Genomic DNA, 23,722 nt, shown 5'->3' on the forward strand with positions numbered 1-23,722 from the left:
GAAATGGTAACATTACGTGTAATAAAGATTTGACCAATCAGAGGTAGCCACAAATAGCCAGTTGAGCCAATCAGAAAAAGACACGCTAGGCCTTATATCGTGTAAAAACATAAGCATCCCCAAACGGATGTCAAAGTATTTCAATCCGCTGATGAGACTGGTTGATGAGCAGAGCCTAGCCAATATTAATAATTTATTCAGCAATAAATAAGGTATGTGTTGTTAGTTATTGTAATTAAATTCAATAAAAAAGTATTTATGACGAGCGATAACTGAACTAGGATGGCTAGGCCTAGGCTTTTTTCATGTTTCTGCATCTTCTAAACTACTCAAACTACCATGTGTGTGGTGTGGATCACACACACCGGCGGGTGTGTACCGGCGATATACTCTGGGCCTAATAATACATATAGTCTGTATTGTCAAACTACTGTACTAACTTAGCTAGAATAGAATACTGTTTTTGTTGTTAGAAATAGGTTTTTGAAGATTGTTTAATATATTGTGTTGGTTTTATTTTAATAAATTAATTTAGATGATGAAAAAACTGTTGTACTTTTGCCTGTTGGCATTTATACTGAATTGTACATGGGTACGAGCTGATGATGAGGAAGCCGAGGATAAAGATGAAAAGAAACTGGGAACAGTCATTGGAATTGATTTAGGAACAACGTATTCTGTGTAAGTGGTTGATATAATATTAAAGTTTTTAATCATTAGACATATTACTGACCAAACCAAGACAGCATCATATATTAGTTATTACTAATACTATTAATATTACACATCTTGCTCTTTAAAAATCAATGGACAATATATTGCGACGGACCAAGCATATTGAGTTTTATTACGCAATAATACATATACAATTGTGTAATAACAAAATAGTTGAAACGAAGATCAGTCTAGGGACAAAGATTGTTAATCAAGTATTTTGTATGTTTTAACAGAGTTGGTGTATTCAAGAATGGGCGTGTTGAGATAATTGCCAATGATCAAGGTAACCGAATCACTCCATCATACGTAGCCTTCACCGCCGAGGGTGAACGTCTAATTGGAGATGCCGCCAAGAATCAGTTGACGACAAACCCTGAAAACACAATCTTTGATGTCAAACGTCTGATTGGCCGTGCCTGGAGCGACAGAACCGTTCAGAAAGATCTTCAATACTTCCCTTTCAAAGTGAAAGAGAAGAACGCAAAGCCACATATTGAAGTAGATATCGGTAACGGCGTGAGGAAAACTTTCGCAGCTGAGGAGATTAGCGCCATGGTGTTGGGTAAAATGAAGGAAACTGCAGAAGCTTATCTTGGCAAGACGGTCACTAATGCTGTGGTTACTGTACCTGCTTACTTCAATGATGCCCAAAGACAGGCTACAAAAGATGCTGGCGTGATTGCTGGTCTGAATGTGATGAGGATCATCAACGAACCGTAAGTGCATCACGCCCAAATACCACCCCTTACTGTCCACATGGAACATTCTCTCCAGTGTAGTGAAGCAAAATGAAACGCAAAACAAGAGCTACCATCAGTCCACTATTTATAGTAAAATGCATTCAAACAACAATCCACTCAATTTTCCACACATTAACATTGAGAATAATAATTGAATGATACAAACCAAACAAAAATACTGGTACTATGATTTAAACCCACACCCTGTAGCAATAACCAATTCGGGTCAAAAGGTCAATATTTGTACATTGTTTTTAAATAATAATATAAGTTATTAATTATATGTGCGTTTCTTTTTAGAACTGCCGCTGCTATTGCTTACGGTCTTGACAAGAAGGAAGGCGAAAAGAACATCCTGGTATTTGATCTTGGTGGTGGAACCTTCGACGTATCAATTCTAACCATCGACAATGGTGTCTTTGAGGTCGTATCAACAAACGGAGACACTCATCTCGGAGGTGAAGATTTCGATCAACGTGTAATGGATCATTTCATCAAACTGTACAAGAAGAAAAAAGGAAAGGACATCCGCAAAGACAACCGTGCCGTGCAGAAACTTAGACGTGAAGTTGAGAAAGCAAAGAGGGCGCTCAGTTCCCAACATCAAGCCAGAGTTGAGATTGAATCTTTCTACGATGGCGAAGACTTTTCTGAGGTTCTTACCCGTGCCCGATTTGAAGAATTGAACATGGTAATTCATTTTATCTTTTTACAATTATGTCAAAGATTTGAGTAATTGATTGTTGAATTCAATTTGTACATTTCACTTCATTTATACTTCACAATGAAACGTAATTTACCAATTTTTCTTACCTTAGGATCTTTTCAAATCCACAATGAAGCCTGTCAACCAAGTAGTAGATGATTCTGGACTAGCAAAGAAGGAAATTCACGAGATTGTTCTTGTTGGTGGATCCACACGTATCCCAAAAGTACAACAACTGGTGAAAGAGCACTTTAACGGCAAGGAACCATCAAGAGGAATCAACCCAGATGAAGCAGTTGCATATGGTGCTGCTGTACAGGCTGGTGTCTTGAGTGGTGAAGATGATACTGGTAAGATAATAATTAAGTAATCGTAATGTTTGGCTAAAAGCCTTAGCTAAAAACATATAGGTTTTTTCAAACACTATTTGAACATAGGCCTATAAATAGTATTTTAACATTGCCTTTTGCAATTTGATGTATTTTTCTTTGTTTTATTGTCTTAATTATGTCAAGCAAATGAAAATTTCCATTTTAAAGTGGACCAATAATAATTTTGAATCATATTGCTATTTATTAAAATTACTTTCTTTTATTTTAGCTGATCTTGTACTTCTCGATGTCAATCCTCTGACTATGGGTATCGAGACCGTTGGTGGCGTCATGACCAAACTTATTCCCAGAAACACAGTCATTCCAACTAAAAAATCACAAATCTTCTCAACCGCAGCAGATAACCAACCTACTGTCACCATTCAAGTTTTTGAAGGTACTTGTCATTTTATTAATATTTAATTTATTTTGACAATTCGAGAGGGACAATACCAGTTAAATTTAAAGCATGTGTCGTAAAGTTAATATTTAATAACAAAAGTACTCTTGAAAGAAATTTGAACACATGGCACCCACTGTTATTTTTATTTTATGTATAACATGATGCCTACAAGCAGATTATGGTGCTTGTTTAGTATTGACCAATCAGGATGCAATAAATCGTCCAAACTATCACTTGTGATTACTTGCTTGCTTTAACCAAGCACCTATCCACCCTAATGAGCACAACCTACAAGCCAACAAGATCAGTTAATTCTGTTTAGGCCTATGCCTATTAACTGTTTGCTCCTGGCATGATTGTGCTTGCTAAGGAGTACACCACAGCTACTAATCATAACATTGGCCCTCTGGGAGACCACTTTTTGACTGAAGAGGTCGCAGTATAAATAAAATATTTCAATTCAATGCCGAATAAATATTGAAACTTTCTTTTAGGTGAACGACCAATGACAAAGGATAACCATCTTCTTGGTAAATTTGACTTGAATGGAATCCCACCAGCTCCACGTGGTGTTCCACAGATCGAGGTTAGCTTTGAAATCGACGTGAACGGTATTCTCAAAGTATCGGCAGAAGACAAGGGAACCGGAAGCAAGGAACAAATCACAATCAACAACGATCAAAACAGATTGTCGCCAGAGGATATAGAAAGAATGATAAACGATGCTGAAAAATATGCGGATGAAGATAAACTATTAAAAGAAAAAGTAGATGCTAGAAATGAATTAGAAAGTTATACATATTCACTTAAAAATCAAATTAATGATGAAGAAAAATTAGGAGGTAAATTAACGGAAGAGCAAAAAGAAACATTAGAAAAAGCAATTGATGAGCAAATTGAATGGTTAGATGCCAATCAAGATGCAGAAAAAGAAGATTTTGAAACCCATAAAAAAGAATTAGAAGATATAGCAACACCAATTATTAGTAAATTATATGAAGGTGCTGGGGGCGCTCCACCAGAGGAGGGTGAAGGAGGAGATGATGATGAGGAGCATGACGAACTTTGAGAAATTTTATTAATTAGGGAAGAAATTAAATTATTATATTAAATATGGGTTGTTAATACTTGATGGGGCAAATTGATGTGTTCTATGCAGTATTTCTGTTGCGTACCATTCCAGTTAAATTCAATGCTGCCCCATTTCAAGACTTGTCGTTAATGATTGCCCAAGTAACATCTACTGGCCCACAAAAAGAATTGACCTTTTTAGCATCCCAAACGGTCTCTGTACCATGTATGTTGTTTGGCACCAATGCCTCCAAAAAAATGGTTTTTGATTTCTCTATTAATTTTTTCTTTTTCAATTCCATTTGGTTATGATGTTGTTAGATCTTTCTCTGGTTGCTCAAACTGCAATTACAGTTTTGTACAAATTTAAATTAAAGAATAAAATGCGTGTACATTTTACAAGAATCATTTGTTTACTTGTATTTTTTTTGTAGTTTTATTTATAAAATGGTTTAAATTATTTTTCCCTAAATAATATAGTTAAAATAGGCCATTTTAATGCATAATAATATGCACTATAACAAAGTGTGGAAGCTCAAATTGTCTGGAAGACAGCATGCTTCGGGGTAAATGTTACTGTACTTTCCACATCTGCATAAATTGTTACCACTTGTAACCAGGTTTGATCTCCCTATACATGTTTTCAGACGCGAACCATAAGAAATCTCAAAAGGAAAGAGCAGTTCTTTGCTTACTATGATAGTAATAGGTCCGTTTAATAACATGGCAATGCACGGAACATCTTGGAAGAAAAAATGGTTTCGTCATTGTGATTTTTATTCACACTATGCAAACCGGGTTACAAGTTGTAGATGTGAAAAGGGTATAAAACTACCAAGAGGCACATTCAAAGTATGATTTCATCAATCTAATTTTAGTGTTCAGAGGACAATACATCTTTAATCAAATGAACATTTATTATTAATAGCTTCTTTATGAGATGCATAAACAATTCTATTATCTACGCCCTTTTCTAGATGACTTGCTTGCAGAACGACTTTTTTTAACTTTGAAACTAGCTTTGTGAGTAGGAGGGCGTGCTATTCCAATTGTGCGTTTATCTCGATGACTTCCAGGAACATTCTTTTTCTTGCGTCCCTTGAATCGTTTTAAATTCCCTTCACTTTCATGCTGTTTCTTTCTCTTCAACTGTGTTCGTTTTTGGAACAATCCTAGAAAATAAATGAATTTTAAATAAATATTGACTAAATATGGCATGGTTTTAATGCACAGAAAAGGGCATGTGACCGAGTGTATTCATGACATTTTGTTATTTTTAAATTTTCATATGGCATTCCATTCAGTTTCAGTTACTGCACGGTAATGGTTCTATAACTTGTTGAGTTTTTGAAAACAGCAGATTAATTGAATAAAGTTTAATTTAAATAATAATAGTATGTAACGAACACATTAATTTCACAATTCATTGTATATATACAGTGAAAAGAAAATATTGACAGGGTTTCAGGGTCAAATTCAGTACTGCATCTGACGTGTTTTGTAATTTTTATGCAGAGAAGGTATCATAACAACTTTTATCCAGCTGTCATTCGGGCACTGAATACTCGTCAGTATACCGTACAAGAGTGATGTGACACTTTGTAATTATTTTTGTTAGTTTTTCATTTCTTTCATGTTTTTTTATATCTCAGAGCAAACATAATTTCTTAATATTCTTATATTTTATATGCAACGGACAATAAATGGAAGTAATTTTCCACTGATGAATGAATGAATATCTAGTTGGACTTGTGAGATTGTGGGTTTGAATCAGAGGTGTACAAATGGGTACCTGTTAAGGTCAAGACACAACTTTGCTCATATAGGAGTATGTTTTCATACATGTTTAAGACAAACAAATTATTATTAGTTTGTGGCGGTTCTTCTCACCTTGCTCTGGCTCTTCTCCAACCTCTTGTCTGTAATACTCCGCATCATCTTCATCCTCGTCATCAACATTTACTGCTTTTGAAACTTCTTCAGCTGTCAAAGGTAAAATAAATGTACTATAAAGTCAAGCCAATTCTCAGTACTGTACAGTATCAGGCAAATTCTCTAATACAGTATCACATAAACGTCACATGTGAGCTGTATCATAGGCCATAAGCCAAACCTTAATAATACAGGCATCACATGTGATACATATGTGCTACTGTATTAAAGAATGTACCCGTGATACTGGATATGCCATTTGTGGATATACAGTAGAGATAATTTAAACAAAGTTTCCGAGATTCGTCTTTGTAAACAAATTTCCCAGGTCAATCTTCGTAAACATAATTTCCTAGGTCAGTCTTAGCTTATACTTACATTCATCATTGTCCATGTTTTCCTCTTGTTGATTTTTCATCTGCATTCCCTCAAGTGACTTCTCTTTATGTTTTTCTTTTAACTCTTTCTTTTTCAGTACATTCATCTTCTGTTTGTTTCTTCTTCTTTCTTTAGCTGAACTACATTTAAACAAATTATTATTTAACTAGAATTATCATCAACTGTAAGTTTGTACAGCATGACTACATTGCATACATTAAACTTTATGTGACAAAAATGTGATTTGCCCATATATGGACCCGATGATATCATATCACTACCATGTCTGGGTATATCACTACCATATTTGGGCACATCACACTTGTTCGTCAAACTAGTTTGATAGTGTAGACAGAGCTTTACTTACGTCTTCTTTTCTCGTGCTAACTTTGCCGCAGCAATTTCATCTTCTGATTTCTTGACTGAAATTTAAAAATGAAAGATAAAAGAAAACATTAGACCACTGTATAAAAGGCACACAATCATTTTAGTACAGCACAGCCATAGCGTAAACAGTCAACATGCTATATAAAAACACAGTTTGTCTTTTTGGTTTATTACATTATCACAAGCTGTTTATTATTTTGATCCATCCCATGGTTAGGGGTGTGTACCCAAGGCTGGTGAATAATGCACACTCAATCAAAAACACACCTGTAGTGGGTACTAAATTAAGAGTTGAAAATTGACTCGAGATGAAAGAGCCTTTAACTCACCATATTGATGATAAATTATATCCCCACTGCAAACCCCTTCCTCAATCTTAACAAGCTGGAACTGAATACGAGGACCAATCTAAAAACAAAACATTATTGGATTGAAGAATTATTTTATTTTAAATTAATTGTGCACATGCGTAGATATTGGCATGCGTTTCCTCGCCTCGACAGTTTTGATGGTTTCCAGGTTCAAGACACATCACTTGACCTGACCTTGGTCACAAATCAAAATTTGACAGACAACTTACCTCAACAAGTCTAATGGCACTCTTCTCAGCTGCCATGTTGCCACGGCTACCAATGGATTGTGGGAGATTGATTTCATTGTGGGGGCCATCTTGTTCAGGCTCACTTTCAGATAAAGCACCAGCACTGTAAATCAGATAAACATCAGAAATGCTTATTAACAATTATCTTATTTATGCTGGCGAGGGAATATGAATTCTTTATTGTTTATAATTGACTTGAGTATAAATGAAACTAGCTTACTTGGTGAAGTATTCACTGACGTCAGTATACCTACTCAAGTTTGGTACTTTTGTTTTTAAAAGTTTCTTAACACTGCGACTCATACCGGCGGGAACCACTTTAATAGAACTGTTGATAAAAAAAATATAAAATATATTAGCAGATTATCCAAAATCGTATAAAAATCCAAAGACTGAAAAAATGAAAATGCTGTGGGTATCAGTGGTTGGATCTCAATGGAGATACAAAATAAAATAAGCACTGAAACAATGACAATGCTGTGGGTATCAGTGCCTGGATCCCAATGGAGATACAAATAAAATAAGCACTGAAAAAATGACAATGTTGTGGGTATCAGTGTTTAAATCTCAATGGAGATACAAATAAAATAAGCAATGAAAAATGACAATGCTGTGGGTATCAGTGTTTAAATCTCAATGGAGATACAAAATAAAATAAGCATTGAAACAATGACAATGCTGTGGGTATCAGTGGCTAAATCTCAATGGAGATACAAATAAAATAAGCACTGAGAAAATGACAATGCTGTGGGTATCAGTGGCTAAATCTCAATGGAGATACAAATAAAATAAGCACTAGAAAATGACAATGCTGTGGGTATCAGTGCCTGGATCCCAATGGAGATACAAATAAAATAAGCACTGAAACAATGACAATGCTGTGGGTATCAGTGGCTAAATCTCAATGGAGATACAAATAAAATAAGCACTGACAAAATGACAATGCTGTGGGTATCAGTGGCTGGATCTCAATGGAGATACAAATAAAATAAGCACTGAAAAAATGACAATGCTGTGGGTATCAGTGGCTAAATCTCAATGGAGATACAAATAAAATAAGCACTGAAAAAATGACAATGCTGTGGGTATCAGTGGCTAAATCTCAATGGAGATACAAATAAAATAAGCACTAGAAAATGACAATGCTGTGGGTGTCAGTGGCTGGATCTCAATGGAGATACAAATTGTCTGACATATTTACTTATGTATTTATTATGTGTTAATTAGTTTTAAATAATATTTGTTCTATTTATTTATTAAACATAATAAATAAATTAAATAAATAAATTATAAAGTATAAAACAGTACTTACTAATGACGCAAGTCAATCATATTTGTTTCTGGGTCATAGTTCAAAAGCACACATCTACGAATTCTGTTCAGTTTCACCTGTTTTAAAAACAAATATTCTATCAATCTCATTCTAAAAATTGTAAATTTATACAAAATATAATTGCACAAGATGAATATCATTTTATATTAATATTTCCAAGAATGTTATACATACCGTGTGTACATTAATTGAAGGGAACATGTTCTGAAACATGGTTGCCATGAGCTTCATGTGCATGGCGTCCTTATTGAAGTTGTTGAGAACAAGTAGTGGGGGATTTTGAAACTGTGAGGCGTACATGTTAGGCCGCTTTAGTTGCGAGACGACATCACGAATTAGGCAGTACTGTGAAAACATAAACAGAATAGAGTGTACTGTTGTTTGTTTTTTTATGAATTAATATTAAAGTAAAGTAATACTGTATATGATGAGAACAATCCAGTGACTTCAGAATAATCCAGTGACTTCAGTATAATCCAACCCCAGCCTTTATTTCAAACTATACAGTAATAAACCCAAAACTGACAAATACCTGTTGTACTCTGAATGTAATAGTTGGACCTTTTGGAAGACGAATGACTCTCTGTAAAAAGACAAATTAGTTTAATTCTTTTAATGGATTTAATATTTAATTTGTAAATGGTAAAATCATTTTTATTGACCTTTTAGAAGAGGCAGATTGTTAAGGGTATAAAATTAGTCTTTTGCAGTGATGTAGAAACAAGAAATAAAGTGGTGATGTGGTTGCAAGAACAGGAAACAATCTCTGTCCAAGCGACTGGGTTGTCAAAAGCCTGTGAACAAGTAAACCTTACTAACCATACTGGTGGCTACAGTTTGTGATGTTAACTCTTTAAGGTCTAAAGGATGTTTTTAGGGAGGGGGTATACGTTATTTCACTTACAAATACTGTCATAGAATACATACCATGTTTACTGAAGTTTGTGTTTTTGAAAACGTAAGCAGGTGGGAAACGCCCAGTGGTCCAGCAACACTGATAAAATCTTTTAGAACATTTTTCTTCCGTGCCTAAAATAAATCATATATTTTCTTCCTCATTCAATTACACTTACAGTTGTTACAATGTTATTTTTCATTTAAATTTATTTCAAAGTTGCAATAAAAATTAAAAGTACTTAATCTTATATCTTTTTAATATCAAATAAACTTAAATAATTATAAAAAGCTGGCCACTGTAAAATTGATTGTTGTATATGAAGTGTCCCACACAACGAAATGTAGTCCATAAAATCATGTCAGATAATCAAAAAGTAAAATCATATTAAGCACTGTGCTACACACTAACCCTCAACCCAGTAGATGTAAACGGTTCCATGATTCGACGAGTGTCCAGTACAAGTTGTTGTACATTTTTACCAACTGTACCACGTTGAAAAACAAATGTGTGAGGACCTCTTACAAAGTTTGTTTGATTTGTTGCTTTCATTAATCGGGATTTCTTCTTATTTCGTCCCTGGATTAGAAGAGGTTAGAAACAATCAAAGGGAAATCTAATCCAAAAATACTCAATATATAGCATTATAGGCCTACCTAATAAATTAAATCTAAACCCTCTCCCAACTTGGCTAGACTTGAAATGTTAAATGGGCGAAACGACTCTGATTTATTACCTACTAGGCCTAGGCCTCTGGGTAGGTATGCCCGCTTGCTTGGCTTGGAGACAACAAGAGAACAATCAATATATATAGTTCTCTAGCTAGCCTAGACTAGCCTGCCACCAGCGTAGCTCTAGATTCTTATTTAGATTAAAAATTTCCGTTCACTAACACTTTAATAAAGTTTACCTGCTTTTTCCCCATACTTATTTACCCTACAAACTAGAATATCACAAGTAAATATTATAAATAGTAACAACAAGGCTGCGCAGCACGTGTCGCGTGTTTTAAGTTTTCACTTTTTGGGTGCAAAGGTTATGTTATTGATGACGTAACACCTGCTTATCCTACTCGCAGAAAATATGGAAGAACATTAGGGCCTAAAATTTATTTGCGGCAAAAACAAATTTTAAAAAAAGTGGCCGTAATAGTATACAAAGAAAATAGACAATACCTTTATTTTTTAATTTCTTTAGTGTGAAAATAATAATATGCAATCATATATAGGGAGTACAACCACTAAAGTTGCTGATATATACTTTGTTGACAGAAAGCACTATCGGCGTTTCATAGACAAACTTAATCATGTCTTTCCAGCTCGTCACCTGGAGCCGACTGCTGAGAGCTGCTGCTGCCTGGCCTTTTGTACTTGTTGTGTAGACGAAATTAATTTTATGGCATAGTTACACTGCCTGGCCTTTTGTTCTTGTTGTGTAGACGAAATTAATGTTATGGCATATTAAACCACCAGATCCTCAAGAAGAATTGAACCAGTGGTGGTAAACACCCTGGTAAATTTCATACAGTAAAATAGTAGTAACTTAAAGTACATGCTAGATATACTGATTACTGTATAATGACTGGTATCCTGAGGATTATCATACGGCACTACTAAAGTCCTATCCGGTCAGAGGATCTTAAATCTCTGTTTTTATCCTTAGTAGTTAATAACCATAGATGTATAACTCCTCCATGTAATAATTCTTTGCCCAAAATTTTAAAATTCAACTCATAATTTCTAATAGAATGCATTGTATGTAAGAAGTAACATTTATTTATAGCTATGAATTGTAATTCACTACCATGATTTTTTGTGTCAACACATTAACGTTTTTTTATATCTTTAAATTAATATGTATGCTTTTATTTCTCTGTATATATGGTATAACTTTTCTTTACTTTTATTTCTTGTAACTGGGCCAAAAAGCAGTACTAAGTTACTGAAAATGCAATCCAGTCAAAAGAAAGAATAAATTAATTAATTCAAATTGTAATGTCAACAAATTGTAATGTGCACCTCAGTTGTAAATGTGACAATAAAGTTGCAAATTAGCCTTCGTGATACACATGCAAACATTTTTTTTAAAATTAATATTTACAAAAAGAAAAATCAACTTTTTTTACGCAATTATTTCTTCAGCAGTATTACTCCATGTACACTGACCAACTAATGATATTTTTCCAACAGATTAAACCATGGCAACAGAGAATAACATAAGTGAGATCGAACCATTACTAAACTCGGGAAGAGAGAAGAAAGTTCCTGCGAAGGATATTGTGCAAGTTGTTAGTCCTTATGCGGTCTACGTTGTAATTATATTGATGGTTGGAAATATACTGAATCAGCTATGCAGGTTAGTCACAATCTAACAGCTGAGCTCCGGAGATAAAAGGGTTGATCTGTGGCTGTGACACGATCAGTGCCACGACCAATAACAGACACTGCGCGCTGCAAAGAATATGTACATAGTATGTACTGTTGTTAGATTGCCTTGGTTACACTCAACTGTACAAGTCTAATTCAATTTTGGTTCTTTTATTTATTATATTAAATCATTTTTATTTTTTGTTTTTTTCAGGTTTGTGTTGATTTCAACCAATCAGAGCATGGCACAAGATCTTGAGTTTGGGGACAAAGAGTGCAATGTCTCAAATATTTCAGCTTTAGAACATTTTCTAAAAGAAAATAAAATAAATGAAAGTAGTGTTCAATTCTGCTCCTGGAATGATGGAGCAAGATGCGACGACAAAAATCTAACAGAGTTTTGTAAATGGTGGTATTCTGGTACAGGAATTACATATGAACTCCTAGTCGGACCGCTGTTTATGGTAGTTTTAAGCTTTACCGGCATTCCAGTTAGCTTGGTATCTGAAGCAAAGAGTTTCAATCGTAAGACTATTCTGTCAATTTGTGTGTTTGGTTGGAGCATCGCTACGCTAGTCACAGGATGGGCTACTCAGTATTGGCAAGTGGCTATTGTCCGAATGATGCTGGCACTGTTGTAAGTACAGTATAGGCGGAGCACTCATCTGTGTACTATATTTTCATTCCACGCTATTGTATATTATTGTTCAACGTTAAGTTAATACTCAGCGCACAAGTTTTCGTTAATTAACATTCAATTCGATTAAAAACACGTTTCTGTTGAGCACAAAGATATTTTAAAAATTACAGATTTTTAGAGGATTTTTTTAAATCTAATAATTCTAATACGATTTCTAATAAAAGTATTGTAGTATAATTTTATAGTATAATGTTGTTCAATTATCTTATTTGTTTTTGCATGCATTTTGCATTATTAAATCTATTAGTTGACTTTTTTAGTTTTGAATGAAAATGAAACAAGCATTTTCTTTTGCTGAATAAATATTTTAAAAATTAATTTCTCTTTCAGTGAGGCTCCATATTTGACTTTTTCTTCTTCTCTTGCCTCATGTTATTTTTCAAAGGTAAGAAAAAATCTTTATTCTCTTAGATCGGTAGTCAATTTAGTACTACAATGTTTTACATGGTGGGCACTAACAATAGGAAGCCTTCGATTTGTCCCAACACAGGTTTGATGATTTCTAGGTCCAGGCGACAACACACATCGTTTGACCTGATCTAGGTTGGTTATCGCAAATCAAAAATCTAATAAAACTGAAGATTTCAAAATGGAAACATTTTTAATTCTTGTCGTTATGCCTGTATTTTCTAGAAACATCGCAGTATCGTAATAGCAACGTTGCAGATTGGTGTTTTCGTCGGGTTTGGTTCAGCCTTCTTGTTATCGGTGTTGGATGAAGCGTTAGGTTGGAGATGGACTTACTGGCTTAGTGGCATACCAGGACTGGTGATAAGTGTCATAATATTCATTACAGTTAAGGAGTTAAAGCCACATGACAAACCAGTAGGTAATGGGGAGGGGGTGGTTGTTGGGGCCATGCCTGGGGCCGGTTGTTGGGGCCATGCCTGGGGCCGGTTGTTGGGGCCATGCCTGGGGCCGGTTGTTGGGGCCATGCCTGGGGCCGGTTGTTGGGGCCATGCCTGGGGCCTGGGGCTGTATACTCAATCAACACAAGACTAATCTTAAACTGTCAAACAAACTTAACTTTGGTTTAACTTAACTCTAAATTTGCCACCGTTTGGAGTTTTTTTCTTTCATTTAATTATAGCTTCTGCGGTGTTACTGGACAGTGGTGGATCCAGGATTTTGAAATAGGGGGAGGCAGGGCCTAAAATTCATAAAATGACAATTTCTGTTTTTGTTTAACAGATCTGATCATTACTGTATTAAAATATATAAAAGTTTAGATTTGAATAACTTCAATCGGAGACATTTCATGTGAATATACTGTACTGTATGCAACCATTAAAATCACATTACTTTTTAACTTCATATTACAGATCACCAACAAAAAAGTAAACATCATGGAGACGCTACGAGTGTTCAAGTCGCCAGAGCATATCATGCTCGTTTTAGCAATGAGTGTAAGAAACGGTAGCGGATTCGTATTTGCATATAACATAAACAACTACTTTCACCATTATTACCCGAATTACCCAACCGAGATATTCATGACTTGGTCTCCAGTGGTCACTGGATGTATAGGAACAGCTATAGGCGGGTTATTAGCAGACTACCTGTCCAGACGTTGGGGATCTGCTGGCCGCTTACTGGTCGTTATTTTAAGTACGGTAAGTTAATTCATTGTTCACCAGAGTAATTTTGTCGCTATTTTAAGTATTTTTGTCTTTTTCTGTATTACTAACCTTCAACTAATTTTTAGAAATTGTATTTCAACATGAATCTCCTTTTGGACAAATAAAATGAACTTACAACAATCAGAAATTGTTTGATTTTTTTACCATAGTATTTTATGAATGCTGAATAAAACAATATTACACATACCTAATCAGAGAGACACCACAAACTGCGTGTCCAAAATTGTTCTTTAATTAATTCTCAATGAATATATTTTTTTAATCTTCAGTTTGTAGCAAGTCCTTTGTTTGTTGGTGCATTACTTACTCCTCCACCTGGTGCTTTCTATTGGTTGCTAGCCTTTGCAACGCTGTCTGAGCTTTGGTTGGGAGTGGGGCTATCAGTAATAATTGACATTTCACCCAAACACACCATTACCTCATGTCTAGCTGTCTATTACTTCAGTTACACCATGATTGGTGGCAACTTGAATGTGCTGGTGACACCAATGACAGATGCGTATGGTTGGCGCGTTACCATGATGATACTCATTGTTGGTTGCTTAGTGACAGCTGGTGTCCTGTTTAGCATCGTTGCTTGTTTGTTGATACGAAAGTCATCAAGAACTGTATCAGAAAACAATATATTAAATAAATCAATTTTTTTAAATACATAAATCTTCAAATACTTGCCAAATCTGTAATGTAAATCTCTGTCTACACTATCAAACTAGTTTGAAAAAAGGTGATGTGCCCAAATATGGTAGTGATATGACATCATCATGTCCATATATGGGCACATCACATTTTGTTGCCACATAAAGTATAGTGTAAACATATCCATAAAGTTTATTTAAATTAAACAATTTATAATTATGTTTATGTTACAATTATAACTTATACATTGATGAGCAATTTGTTTTATGGCAATATTATACTTAACAGCCACAATGTAGGCTGATTTAAAGGATATTTACTTGAGGTTTTTTGTTACTAAAGTATGTATATATAGCATAAAAACTATCTAATTGTTACTTAGTAACTGTATATGCAAAAGTGCACCCTATATAATTTAATTATAATAATTATATTTATAAAATATTCAGAATAAATGCAATAAATATTTGTGCACACTCATTCGTTTTTTTGTGATCTTATTATTATTATTTCTCTTGAATCAATTCAAAATTGAAATAGAACACCAAATGCCATTCAACATAGTTCAATTTGATATTAAACTTTATTCACCATAATTTAGGATCTTTTTGCATTCTCTTCTCCGTGGAAATCACTTCTCCAACTCGGCCTAATAAACTTGCTATAAGGTCAAAGGTGAACTGTGCTGATTTTAAAACCTGTCGAAAGAATATTGTACAAAGCATGAATTATGATGCGCAAAACTTGAATTGATGTATTTTTCTTTATCCGAGTTAAATTACAGTTTATATATTACGGTTAGTTCTGGTCTTGCGTTTAAATGCAACACATTAATTAATGGACAAAAAAAAATATTTAAAAGACAAAAAAATGTAGACTTTAGCAAAATAAATCATCCTGCCCAAAACAGAAAAATATGGAAATAAATCGTTGAAATGACAGAAAATGCATATGCATATAACAGGCGGTTTGTTTGTGGGGCGCAGGGATGGTGTGTGGGTGCGTGTTCAAAACCTGCAAACTGCTTGTGTAATTTTGCATCTAATGATTTATTTGTTTTTTTTTTACCTCTTTTTGCTGTGCAACTGGCATGGCAGGAAGATCCTGACCTCCAACAGAAACATTCAGTCTATCATCTGGATTGAAAAAAAAATAGTCATAATAAAGACTAAAATTCAGTCTTAAATTCAATTCAATGGTAGTTCCCAAATTTGGTAACGTTCTCAGATTTCTAAATAACAGAAGATCCGCTGAATATATATATAAAAAAGCAAGTGAAACTCAAACTAAAAGACAGCACATATTGAGAGAACTTAAAGTTTTCAAGAATCTGTTTTGGGGGAGATTTGTTCTACTACACAAAATTGATTCCGACCAGACTTTCAGAAATATTAAATATTTATACCTCTTCAGTCAAAGGCTGGTCTCCCAGAGGGTCCAGTCATGATCAGTGGCTGTGAGTGACAGTGGCTGTGTGTACTAGTACACCGGGGTAACCCACTACTACTACTACATTAGATGTACTAGGTTCTTTAAAATGCACACAAGCTAGATGTGTACACTGGACCTACGGTTTATAGTCCTTATCCGAGAAGACTAGTTCTACCACCATAACCAAGGAGCGAGTGAGCCTCAAACCCTTGCCGATGTTATGGCTACGTAATTACGGTTCCACTGTCTTAACCATCGGCCACTCACTGGCTCACATTTGAAGGGCATTGGAAGTCAATTATTTTAGTATATTACATAGCCTATGTAAATACGCGAACGTGATTGGTTGAAACTGCATCACATGACTACCGCTGCGAGGATCGTAAATCGTATATATCCTTGAGAACGATGATATTGACTGTGTAATTTTTGCGTAATTATCGTGTCCCCTGTCATTAAACATATAGATTCTCGAGTTCAATGATATTGACTGTGTAATTTTCGTGTGCCAACACTCGCGTTGCCGATAAATAAACAAAAGTCATCAACTCGATCTTGAACTCGGGTGGAATTGTCACTCCATCGCAAGACAACGCTTCAACCGCTGCGCCACTGAACTTGCTTGAAGAAATTAATCTTCTAAACTATTTAAGCTATGCATACATAGCGCCCTCATTTGTTATTAGTCCACCCTAAATGTGATGAAACACCGTTTGTGATTGGTCAATACTCACGGTGTAGTAACCTAGTAACTAGTACGCGCTGAACATCCGGTGATTCGGCTCCTCGAAGAGAAGTTAAGAAGACAAATTTTTATTCGGCCTACCTGATTATAATATTATTATTAATAGGCTTATTGATGGAAATTCTTCTGTTAATTTAAACGACCTAGGCCTAAGTGAATATTTTATTGCCAAGGAATCATTAATTAGTAATTATCTGTATATTATTCTTCGCAAGGTAAGGTGTCTAGGCAGGCTTGTTTAAATACAATACAAATAGAGGCCCAACCCAGCAGACTTGTTCTTGGCTATATAATATAACAGATATTGCCTTTTATATCGGTTAAATATAAGATTTGACATCCCCTCGGGAATGATATTAAGTTCTCGGGGAATATATATTTCCTCGAACTTAATATCATTCCCTCGGGGATGTCAAATCTTATATTTAACCTCTAAGCAGTCAATATCTGTATAATAGCACGCTTATGTTGTTTGTAATATAGGCATCCTATAATTGCTGACTTTTCGATGTTGGATGTAGTTGAAATAAAAAACAATAAATTAAAAATGTATTGCTATGCCATATATGTAATAGAACAATAAATTAAAAAAAAAATATTTATTAATTATTTCTTGGGGTAAAATGTGAAATTCCAGAGCTTTGTTTACCTTTCTTTGCTCCCTTTGTTTGTATCTCTTCTAACTTCAGTTCATAATGTGCTATTGATAGATCTAAACCTTTGTGAAGCGGTTGTAAATAATGTTCATCTAGGTCATTAAGGTGTGTCCACACACCAGTTGCATTCACTTCTAGTTTATCTCGTAATGTCAGGTAACGTAGGAAATTTAATGCTGCTATTATTCTTCAGATGTAAAGAAATTAAATCAATAGTTAATTTTTATTGACATATTTTACTTTCTTGGTGTTTATGCTTTTTTAAGACATAAATATATAGTTGCCGTATTTGCTGTGAGACATTTAAGATCTATTCACTTAGGAGAATTTTTAGATTTCTTCGCCTAAGTGTGAATGGTGAATGCGGCCATGACTACTGATACTATTTTTTTTTTATTTTCTCAAAAAATATATTGTTAGAATTTTACATTAGACTTACTTATCGGATTGTTCTAAAATGTCTGATTCTGCCCCATCTGGAAGGTCAAATACATACTGACAGAGGTCAACAAGATGTTGACCTATGAACCAGGAATTACTTGAAGTATCCTGTAAATAAAGCATCCATTGAAAAAGACCTTTAAATTCACAAATAAATAATTGAATTTCATACGCATCCAACAGAGAGTAACTCACCAATTACAGGATGGATAAACTATTTTATAATTTATCATGCTTATAAACTAAGTCTCATTTGAGGCTTAGGGAGTGGAGTTGAAAGAGTTGTGAGTTACACACCCTAGCACTAGGTCAGGATTGAACCTCGGACCTTGATATTGGAAGGCAAGCATGTTAACTATCAAGCTACAGCTGGAAAAATAATAATAAACATAATTTACTTATTAATTTTTTTACCTGTAATGTTTCATGAACAAAATCTTTAAGAATTCCAATGAGATAACCAGCAACACCAAAATGATTTGATTCCCTTAGTTGTTTCCTTAGCAACTGGTAGCGACCTTTGAACTCCCATTTCTTAATAAATGGTTTCAGTAATGAAACAGCACCTTTTCTCTGTAGGAAAGAATGTTGTGACTAACTTGAAAAATTCAGTTACTGTACCTGACTATTTAACGTTAAAAGGTTATACCTGTATTACTAATAAACGAAAGAAAAAAAAACAAAAAAAACAGTCTACCTATTTTAAATTTTTTTCAATCAGTCAATAATATACTTACTAGTTGATCTACAGGACAACGAATCATAATGGTTATAAGTAGATTCGCAATTTGCATGTAGTCTTTGCTATCCAGCCACTTACTTGGGAGTGATAAATCATCAACATCATGCACAGTTGAATTTAGAAGGTCCTACATAAATTTTAAAAAAATCTGAAATTCATTAACAAGAAATAATGCAGTTTTTCATTTTGTGTGGCACACACAATTTTTAGAAAAAAATTAGAAAGCTCTGCTGAATAAAAACAACCCATGTGCAAGTATATTCAAACAAGATTCTGAATGTTATAGGAAGATGATGATGATCTGTGGTTGTTGAATTTCTTAGAATAATTTAAATATTTTACTTACAAGTCCTTTGGAAACTGCATAAGCTTGAGGGCGTTGTAAAAGGTTAATGATGTACGAAGAAGCAGCTTGAAAAACATGTTGACCACTGATTTGAAAAGAAATAAAAAACTTTAAATATTTATAAATGTGGATGGTGGTCACAATAAGCGGAGGCCACCATTAATAAATTATAAAAAACATGAGATTACAGTACAATAAATTAATATTAAATCCTTATTCTCCTCCTGGATAGGTGTCACAAAGGAAGGTTCTACTCTTGTTTACAATTGAATAATTACCTATAGATACTAGGAAATTGATCTGCACACAATTGTACAGAAAGAGCAAGATACGCAAAACAAGCTAGGCCATGTTCAGGCAGACAGCTATCAACATCATCCCCCGCTGAAGACGCATCTTCTTCTACTGGTCCTTCCTGTTTGCTAGGCTTAGACTTTACATTGTTATTTGATGCATAGAATATTAAATTGGTAAAACTAGTATTCATCTCTTCAAAATATTTCTGAAATAATAATGATTGAATTAAATATTTAACATAAAATAATAAAATTACATCAAAATCTTTAGTAGAGCTGTAGCTTGGTGGTTAATGTATTTGCCTTCCAATCCCAAGGTCCAGGGAATTCTGACCTAGTGCAAGGGTTGTAACTCGCAACTCTTTCAACTCCATTTCCTAAGCCTCATATGAGACTTAGTTGTTAAGCACGATAAATTGTATAATAGTTTATGCATCCAGTAATTATTGGATGCGTATGAAATAAAAAATTTTAAAAATTTGATAAATTACAAAGAGAGGACATTTAATAGGTAAGAACAACACAAACAAACATGAATGGAAAACACTAACCATTATTTGCTGGGCACAGGTAGAAAATGTTGTTGGTAGTTTGTCTTTATTATCATCTTTATCCACAAGACTCAAGAACACCAAAGGATAGTCGAGTAATTTCAACAGGCTAAAAAAGACCATTTAAACTGATGGTTTTGATCCGTCACTTTATTAAGGCATTGTTAAACAAAAATAAATTGGTTGAGTGTACTAAATAAAGTGGATTTATGCGTTGTGGTAGTCACATAGTTAAAACACTATCATACAGAAAATGATTGCAATTGTACACATTTTATGTGAACCTTTGTACAAAAAAAAGATTTTATGGATTGCACTAGGATCTAGGATTTCTGATAAATCTACAGGAATCCCTATACAGTTTCTAGGATATTTCCACCACTGAGTTTCCTACTTTATCAAATACCTAGTGAATACAATATAACAGACTTACTATAATTCTATATCTCTCCTGATAGTGAGCATGTTTTTGTTTAAATTGTTATCTTTTTTAGCTTGCACAACCTTAAAAACAAATGGAGAGACAAAGTCCATCAAGATCACCACAATTTCCTCAAAACGTCTATAATTTGGATCTTGTGTCATCAGTAACAGTTCCTCCTCAGCGAGTGTTTCATAGCCAGGTAGCTGTATAGTTTTAACATGGGCATAAATAGTTGACAGGACTATGTCAAGACTCTTTGCAAATCCAGTCTCCATACGACAAAGTGCTAAACATACAAAAACACAATATAAAGAAAATAAATAACAGTAAAATTACAGTATTCAATTTAAATTCTGTGACCACCAACATTTTCCTGTGCAGAATTTAATTTACACAAAATGTAATTACTTGACCATAGACTGTGGAAAGCCAGAAGGGGGAGAGGGAGAGGGAGAGGCATCTCATTGCAGATTGAACTTGGCCACCTAACAACTGTAATATTTAAAATGGACTATCTACTATATATAACATGAAATGAATTTCTCCAATAGCTTTATGTTTAGATTTTAATGTTACCAGACATTTAGATTTTAATGTTACCAGGCATTTTCATTTTAATTATGCAGCCAGCCAGTCATGTTCTGTTGCTATTCTATACGCCAGTTCCAATATGCTCAGCTTACCTGTCTGAATAGGATTTATGAAATCTAGAAACACTGAGTAGTCAAGAAAACGATCAATTTGTTCCAATAGACCAAGCACTATTTCCTTTGGTTTGCCAACCTACAAATTATTTAAACAAAAACGTAATAGTTTTATCTCAGCCTCAACTGCATATTAATTCGTACCTGTGGCAGACCACTCACAAAACGCACTCCCAAAATGCCCTCTTGTACGATTACAGCACACTACAATTTGATAAACTTCTACACACTAAAGCTCTAACCACACTATCAAACTAGTTTGACACAAAAAGAATTATGAGCCCAAATATGGTAGTGATATGCTCAAATATGGTAGTGATATGCTCAAATATGGTAGTGATATGACATCATGTCCATATATGGGCACATCACATTTTTTTGTCACATCAAGTTTGATAGTGTAGACAGAGCTCAATTTACAGGCAATTTGTAGCACGCTTCAATTTTAAAGTATTTCGTGCAGTTCGTTAGTATTGTGATTATATTCAAAAGTTTTGTATTGGATTCTGTTTAAAAAATCCCATTTTACTATTTTGTTCTAGAAACCACTCAATGTTCATTGAACATTACAGTGAATTAAAAACATATATATTACCTTTGCAATGAGTTCTAACAATGTCACACAGTTTTCATAGCTTACATCATCCCTTTCTTCAGTGTTCACCAAATAAGGACATATGATTGGTAGCAACTCCCAGCCTGTATGCAGTAGAAGAACCTAAAAATAGACGAAAACACTTATGTAGATTATGAAAGATATTTTTTATAGTGTGAAAGTATGCACACAAACTATAGCTTAAGCTCTGTCTACACTATAAAACTTTTGTGACAATAAAATGTGATGTGCCCATATATGGACAGGATGATGTCACATCACTACTATATTTAGGCATATCACCACCATACTTGGTGGTTTGATAGTGTAGACAGAGCTTTAGGTTATATTCCTCAAGTATGCAGTTAATAGACTACAGCTTGGTTCCCACTAGGAGGTAAAGCAAGGATATAATCGCAACGCAATATCTTTGACCAATCACTAGCAATGTACAGGTATTATTTGAATCGTTGCTTGTCATCCTTGCATTGTCCTTGTGGGAATCAAGCTTTAGTTTCAACTATGTATGGTATGTCAAGTAAAGTTTTTATATATCATCTTCTCTTTACTGGAGCAAATTGCAGGTGTAAATAAAGGGGGGAGAGGGATGGGGGATGTTTATGATGTAACTTCATAATGGCAGAAATCAATTAGTTAAGTGTCGGAAAATTATGCTTTTGTAAATACCTGTATACAGATTGTATCCCTACCTCATGATTGGTAACTGCATCGATGAGAATGTCGGACTGTTGTTGTTTTAGGCAGACTTTAGCAGCTACAGTGAATCGCATACAAACATCTTCATCTACTTTTCCTCTCTCCTCCTAAGTAAACAAAGGAATACAATACCAGGTTAGAGGGAAGTTAACACTCCCTGAGCTTGGCTCCCTTACAACTTCATTGTTGGACTGTGGGTTATTTATTTTAGATATGTATGGTGATTATTCCAATGATACATTACAGAAACACACCAGGTTCACATTTTTAACAATTCATTGCGATTCAAGAATGTAATAAATATATTTTAAAATAGTTTTAAGTTCTATACACAACACAACTTATTAATATGAATTATTATTATTAATTATCTAGAGAGAGGGTGTTGATTGTACATAAAATGTATTAAAACAATGTTATTTTTAACTGGTTAACAGCCAACCATTCATTGTTTAGATTAATCATCTATAAAAATTAGGCCCAAATACCGTATTTTACTTGGGTAGTCTCTGCCCATAAACCAGACAGACACTTTAAGTTATAGTTCACACTTATCGAGTAGCCGGGCGGATGGGTAGCTGGTAGCAACAGCAGTGTTAGGCCTATATATGCCAGCTTATCAGTTATCTACTAGTTAGAGGCCTAGTAGCTAGGCTTAGAAAATTATTAAATTAAGCTAGGCCTAGCCCACATAGAAAGAGAGAATGACGCCTGCTGAAACTAGTGAATATGCATAATTAAACAGTAAAAACCATTTCGCTTGTGACGTGCTATAAATGTTTTTAAAACCTACTAAAGAAAGTAACACTTCTTTCATCTCATCGGCCATGTTGTTGTAACTTAGTTTGTTATGAAAAACCGCCCTCTATAGTATCATTGTACACCACCACGTGGTGTGATGAGTATTTTAAAAATCACATGCATTAATTTAAAAGTAATTTTAATGTAGTTGTTCAAATCAAAGTAAATTATTAATGAGACGGAGAAGTCTATAAATATATATAATTTATATCTATACCGATTAAATGTTATTATTGAGTTCCATCACAGTAATATTGGATTATTATTTGACTATTTGAAAGTTAAATCAAAACGAGGTAAAACCAGGGAGTTATTGTTTTAACTCCCTGGTAAAACTACTTTATGAGTTTTTGAATGATCAACACAAAACAAGTTTTAATATACAGACTACAATACC

At 34.3% G+C, this 23,722-nt stretch overlaps 4 protein-coding genes across 6 annotated transcripts; 2 read left to right on the forward strand and 2 right to left on the reverse strand.

Annotated features, from left to right (window-relative positions):
- The first annotated feature begins 98 nt into the window (after positions 1 to 98).
- On the forward strand, positions 99 to 4,413 carry LOC140047131 (endoplasmic reticulum chaperone BiP-like). Its single transcript, XM_072091964.1, has 7 exons — positions 99 to 212; positions 536 to 681; positions 951 to 1,433; positions 1,758 to 2,148; positions 2,276 to 2,513; positions 2,764 to 2,931; positions 3,432 to 4,413. Exons 2-7 carry the CDS (start codon positions 536 to 538, stop codon positions 4,004 to 4,006), a joined length of 2,001 nt encoding a protein of 666 aa, XP_071948065.1. The 5' UTR covers positions 99 to 212; the 3' UTR covers positions 4,007 to 4,413.
- Positions 4,414 to 4,431: 18 nt separating this feature from the next.
- On the reverse strand, positions 4,432 to 10,548 carry LOC140047135 (suppressor of SWI4 1 homolog). Its single transcript, XM_072091969.1, has 13 exons — positions 10,445 to 10,548; positions 9,946 to 10,113; positions 9,567 to 9,668; positions 9,172 to 9,222; positions 8,814 to 8,984; positions 8,619 to 8,695; positions 7,527 to 7,634; positions 7,286 to 7,409; positions 7,035 to 7,113; positions 6,686 to 6,740; positions 6,319 to 6,458; positions 5,899 to 5,991; positions 4,432 to 5,180 (listed from the first exon to the last, which is right to left on the reverse strand). The coding sequence occupies exons 1-13, from the start codon at positions 10,457 to 10,459 to the stop codon at positions 4,966 to 4,968; spliced, it is 1,398 nt and encodes a 465-aa protein (XP_071948070.1). The 5' UTR covers positions 10,460 to 10,548; the 3' UTR covers positions 4,432 to 4,965.
- A 318-nt stretch (positions 10,549 to 10,866) lies between these two features.
- Positions 10,867 to 15,329, forward strand: LOC140047133 (D-galactonate transporter-like). 3 transcript variants are annotated; one of them, XM_072091966.1, is made up of 7 exons: positions 10,867 to 11,046; positions 11,724 to 11,889; positions 12,115 to 12,537; positions 12,931 to 12,985; positions 13,234 to 13,425; positions 13,923 to 14,213; positions 14,510 to 15,329. In XM_072091966.1, exons 2-7 carry the CDS (start codon positions 11,732 to 11,734, stop codon positions 14,894 to 14,896), a joined length of 1,506 nt encoding a protein of 501 aa, XP_071948067.1. In that variant the 5' UTR covers positions 10,867 to 11,046; positions 11,724 to 11,731; the 3' UTR covers positions 14,897 to 15,329. The 3 variants fall into 3 exon arrangements, with proteins under 3 accessions (XP_071948067.1, XP_071948068.1, XP_071948069.1); XM_072091967.1 differs by lacking the exon at positions 10,867 to 11,046 and adding an exon at positions 11,125 to 11,161; XM_072091968.1 differs by lacking the exons at positions 10,867 to 11,046; positions 11,724 to 11,889 and adding an exon at positions 11,918 to 12,004.
- On the reverse strand, positions 14,368 to 23,348 carry LOC140047132 (glomulin-like). The gene is made up of 15 exons (XM_072091965.1): positions 23,318 to 23,348; positions 22,518 to 22,631; positions 21,808 to 21,930; positions 21,192 to 21,291; positions 20,518 to 20,794; positions 20,085 to 20,193; positions 19,516 to 19,739; positions 19,238 to 19,322; positions 18,887 to 19,018; positions 18,564 to 18,722; positions 18,148 to 18,257; positions 17,702 to 17,895; positions 15,945 to 16,012; positions 15,468 to 15,574; positions 14,368 to 14,846 (listed from the first exon to the last, which is right to left on the reverse strand). Exons 1-15 carry the CDS (start codon positions 23,339 to 23,341, stop codon positions 14,840 to 14,842), a joined length of 1,833 nt encoding a protein of 610 aa, XP_071948066.1. The 5' UTR covers positions 23,342 to 23,348; the 3' UTR covers positions 14,368 to 14,839.
- Positions 23,349 to 23,722: the final 374 nt, after the last annotated feature.

Source organism: Antedon mediterranea, chromosome 4 (genome assembly GCF_964355755.1).
Source record: "Antedon mediterranea chromosome 4, ecAntMedi1.1, whole genome shotgun sequence".
Lineage (NCBI taxonomy): Eukaryota > Metazoa > Echinodermata > Crinoidea > Comatulida > Antedonidae > Antedon > Antedon mediterranea.